The sequence below is a fragment of the Hyalella azteca genome, unplaced genomic scaffold (genome assembly GCF_000764305.2).
Source record: "Hyalella azteca isolate HAZT.00-mixed unplaced genomic scaffold, Hazt_2.0.2 contig13297, whole genome shotgun sequence".
Taxonomy (NCBI): Eukaryota; Metazoa; Arthropoda; class Malacostraca; order Amphipoda; family Hyalellidae; genus Hyalella; species Hyalella azteca.
The window spans coordinates 94,719-99,370 of record NW_025943225.1 but is presented as its reverse complement, the minus strand read 5'-3'; the positions used below and the strand labels follow the sequence as shown (position 1 = coordinate 99,370).

The 4,652-nt window shown below is 38.8% G+C and overlaps 1 protein-coding gene across 1 annotated transcript; it reads left to right on the top strand.

Annotated features, from left to right (window-relative positions):
• Positions 1–784: 784 nt before the first annotated feature.
• On the top strand, positions 785–4,652 carry LOC108668349. Its single transcript, XM_018155538.1, has 2 exons — positions 785–1,222; positions 3,552–4,652. Exons 1-2 carry the CDS (start codon positions 797–799, stop codon positions 4,224–4,226), a joined length of 1,101 nt encoding a protein of 366 aa, XP_018011027.1. The 5' UTR covers positions 785–796; the 3' UTR covers positions 4,227–4,652.

The window sequence follows — 4,652 nt, the reverse complement described above, 5'->3', positions numbered from 1 at the left end:
GCGCCTTAATGAAAGATTTTTTTACCCTGGACGAATTTGCTTTATTGTTTCTCAGACGGAAGTTTTCAGTGACGGAAAATAATTCATCGTTATGGAGAAAGTACGTGACAGCTTTGCCGCGATGGGATATTTTTGGTTCTCTGCATTAGAAAGGAAAGTTTTTTCAGCGTTGTAAAATGCACCAGTTTCTGTGCCTCGCGCAATCACAGTTTCTCATCGAAGAAAAAGGGTTCTAGTATTTATTCGCTGGATTGTAATATAATTTTTAATATTCCAGCGATGAAAAACTCATCAGTATCTCAGCGCCTGGATGTACAAAAATTTTTGTCTTGAACAAATATTTTCAACGAGGGGATACAATCTCTTTTCTGCGAGAATGCAAGCGATTTGCTGTATCGGAAAATTCACCGTTTCTCTGAGCCGGAATGTAGCACAGTTTTCAGCAACGAAAAATGCATCAGTTTCTCTGAGCCGGAATGTAGCGCAGTTTCCAGCAACGGAAATGCACCAGTTTCTCTGCGCCGGAATGTAGCACAGTTTTCAGCAACGGAAATCGGCACGCACTCAGATCGATGAACTCGAGCGCGTTCGTGTCGGGCTGGTCGACCCGGGCTGCGAAACGTGACGGAGAGAGCGATTAGAGGCGGACACGCACATGCTGCCGTGTGTGTACGTACGTGTCTGGCTTTTGAGAGCGCCAGACACGCACACGCGTATGTGTTGTCGTCGCTGAAGCTCAGCACTGGTGCGTGTAGCGTTGCGCAGTCGTCAGTGGTGTCCGGACCTTCCTGAAGACATGGAGAACGCGCGCCCCAGTATCGCGTACCCCGAGTGGTCTAAAGATCACTCACGGCTCTTCATCCGATTGTATGAGAAGCATCCGTGCTTGTGGAAGCTAAAGAGCGATGCTTATAAGGACAGAGGTGCTAAGAGTCAAGCTTATAAGGATATTATTGAGAACATGAAGCATGTCGTGCCTGGAATCAGCGTACCTATTATCAAGCGCAAGATCAACACGCTGCGTGGACAGTTCAGACGGGAAGTTAGGCTCATGCTTGCCTCCAGAGAGACCGCCATGTTACCCGAGCAGATGTACCAACCTAAGTTGTGGTGCTATAATCACCTGCTTTTTCTTGGTGAGGATGATGATGAGTACAGAGATCCTGCCAACCTTCTTCGCATCAACTGCTACGATGAAGATGTTGATCTCAATTTCGATACAGTGAGTTGCATTGATTATAGACCTTGTTTATTTTATTTGTTATCAATTGTAAGCCAGTCCGCATCCATTAATGCTCTCCAGTCTCCACATGGAATCCATATTGGAGAAAATATAATGCCTCTCTCCTGTCATTCAGTGCGTGAGATGGATTGGATGACATTTTAGAATATTATTGAAGTTCAATGTTGATTGCAAGTTCTTTGACCATCGACATTTCCTTTATTATTCATTTGTTATTGACTACTAGAACGATGTCCAATTCATCATTGATCCAAATAATGTGGTGAATACTTTATATCATTCGGTTGTCATTTTTGGAAAAAAATATATATCTGGGTTCCATTTCAGAACCGTCCCCAACGAAATAAATTTTTTGGAAGTTTGATCCCGTGAAATCTTGCCAGTTAGTATTAAATGGATCAACATGCTCGGTGTTTGTTCATACTTGATATCAAGTGTCGGTAAATAACATATGATTATTTGCGCATTTTATTTCTATTCTGTGGCTACGTCCGAGTTCGTATCGTATATTTTCATCGCTTTTTGTTATTATGCGCTTCTTTAGTATCTACTATTATTTGACTACCTTCTATGAAGTTCGTAACTTGCGTTCAGCTTTAGATAGTAATCTGATAAAGTTAGTACAGCAAATGAATGCCCGGTCACAACATGAAAAATGTTTCTATTGTTATTCATGCACTTATTGAGCATGAGCTGCAGCGTTAGGGAAGGAAAGAGCATAAATATTATAAATGTATGTATAAATGTTTTGTGATAGAGAAATTACTTGGTTATTCATTTAAATTTCGATATGATCAACATAAGAAGATTAGCGATTGTGCGATGTGAATAGAAAGCGAATTTATGCTGCCACGCGATCTCTTTAATTTACATGATTTATTTAATTGATATACCTACTACTTCCTTATTACTACGAGTTTATGAAACCAACCATTATTTATTATTGCAAACGTAGATTTAAAATAGAAGTAGAGCCCTCAACTTAGAACCAGCGCTTGAAACCAGAACTTTTTTTGCAAATATCAGAGCAGGCTCAGTCGCTTATCCGTCCGTCACTCAATCTAGTTTTTGACTAAAAAGTTTTACAAGGGGCGACTCCACGATACCTCAACCAGCCGAACCCTAGCGATCCTGTGGGCCGAGTGTCCTTTATGTGATCCGATATTTATAACTGCGGGTTTAATATATTCCTATCCCATTTTCGGTGCTAGTTTGCACTGCCAGTGCCCCGAAAATACTTTTTAAACTAAATACAGTCATGAGATTTACTGTAATCAGTTTATACAGCAATTAGATTAATTAAATGCTATAAATATCAATGAAAAGTCATTCACGAAAATAAATGTCACAAAATCATAAAGTTAGAAAAAGAGTAATAACGAAATTCTTTGCACATGAATTCCGTTTCAACGGTAGTTTCGTATTAATGTGTCCCACGTCCTTTAAGACGTATTGTTATACAGGGTGTCCATAAAAATATCCTCGATTTTTTAGGCTCGTAAGTAAAGGATACATTTGGAGAGCTGTGATTGTTTTGATTATTATTTGCGCTGTTATTGCGCTAATCTTGCGCTGATAAGCTAGATGCTGCAGCACTGATTATGTATATACATGTGCTATACCGCTGGTTTTACCATATATGATATAACATCACAAATATAAGCTCCCTCTCCAATTTAATATTTACTACAACACTAATTATAAATATGCTGCTCTTAGTAGGGCTTTAAAGAATCTCTCATTATTTGCTTGTTTATTCATGATCAACTTTTATTGTTCGCTTCCTTTACATTCTTGTTGATTTTGTTAGAAGCATTGAAAGATTTTTCCTGACTTTTCTCTTGTCATGCCAAGGACGAAACGGAATGCAAAATATCTCACGAGAAACGTTTTCCCCATCAAAAGGCTGTCAATTTTACAATCGACGATTCGATTCTATTATCAGACAAATGCTTCACCCCTGCTGAAAAACATCGTAACCTTTTCGCCGTATCAAAGACGGCCTATCGTTGGCCAATGTGCGGCGTTCGATATTTTATCGTTGTTATTTTGCGTGGATATTATTTTATAAATTACCATCTCAGCGCTCAATGTCTGCAGAAATGTTTATAAAATAGATAAAAATTACCATTTGGCTGTCTTATTCTTTTGCAGAATAAGCGGTTTTTTTTTGTTTTTCGTTCGGTTTTTTTTTGTTTGTATTTTGCGTGGATATTATCTTTTAAATTGTCATCCTAGCGCTCAATGTCTGTATAAATGTTTAGAAAATAGATAAAAGTTACCACTTGGCTGTCTTATTCTTTTGCAGAAGGACGGCATTACAGATCAGCTGGGACCGTCTTGGGCAGGTCTCGCGTCTTCTTATCATTCAATCAACCATCTCGACCTCCCTGCTGCCGTCAACTCAACGACCTCTTCGCCTAACCCATCGGCTTCGACCTCATCACCTTTGCAGCCGGCGATGGATTCAGGAACGGATCCGGCCATGGTAGAAAATTCCAGGGAAAGTGCTTCCAAGAAGTTGCATCGACGTGAAAATTCTTCAGACATTTCCAGGGATTGCAAATATGAGGAAAATCTTTTAAATTTTATTCCGAATAAGTATCCTGCGGAAGATTCATCCGAAAATTTCCCTCGAAATTATCATCGGGAAGAAAGTTCATCCGATAACATTTTCAAGAAGCAAAGGGCGGAAAATGCTTCAGACACTGTAAAGATGGCCTTATCAGCCTTATCTGCGGTTAGCGGGTGCGGTCGCCCCATAGACGAGTGTGATGACTTCGGTAAGGTCGTTGGAAATAAACTGAGGAGGATGACTGAAGAACAAAGAGAAGTGACCGAGAAGATTATCATGGAGGCTCTGTTCCTTGGTAGCCGAGGACTTTTGACTGCAGGGGCTCACGTTATTCTCGACGAGGGAAATGGTAACAATGGAGAAACGTATAGGCCGGCGTCGAGTGTAAACAACTTATATAAATACTAAATTTTCTTCAATGTAATTTTTTAAAGGACTGTATAATATGGCTGAGCTTATTCATTGATGATCATTGATTCAATATGTAAACTCTTGTCAAAATAGGAAAAAAAATAAAAATGAAAACTATTTCTGAACTTTTATCGGTTTCACAAAATCGGAGTTTGTTAATTTATGAACTTTGAATGCTCGGAAATATGACCGAATGATTCAAAATAGGTCAGCAATAAGCTAGAAATTATTTTTACTTTTAGCTAAAATAGTATTTTCATTACGTGGTATCAAGTTTCATTGTCTTTACTATATCTTTAATTAATTTTTTTAATTTGTTACAGAGTAAATTATAATCAGTATTTGTACACCATTCCTGTGAAGGAATGTACAAATATTTATTCGTGCCAAACGTATTATTTTGATGGACTATGAGCTACTACC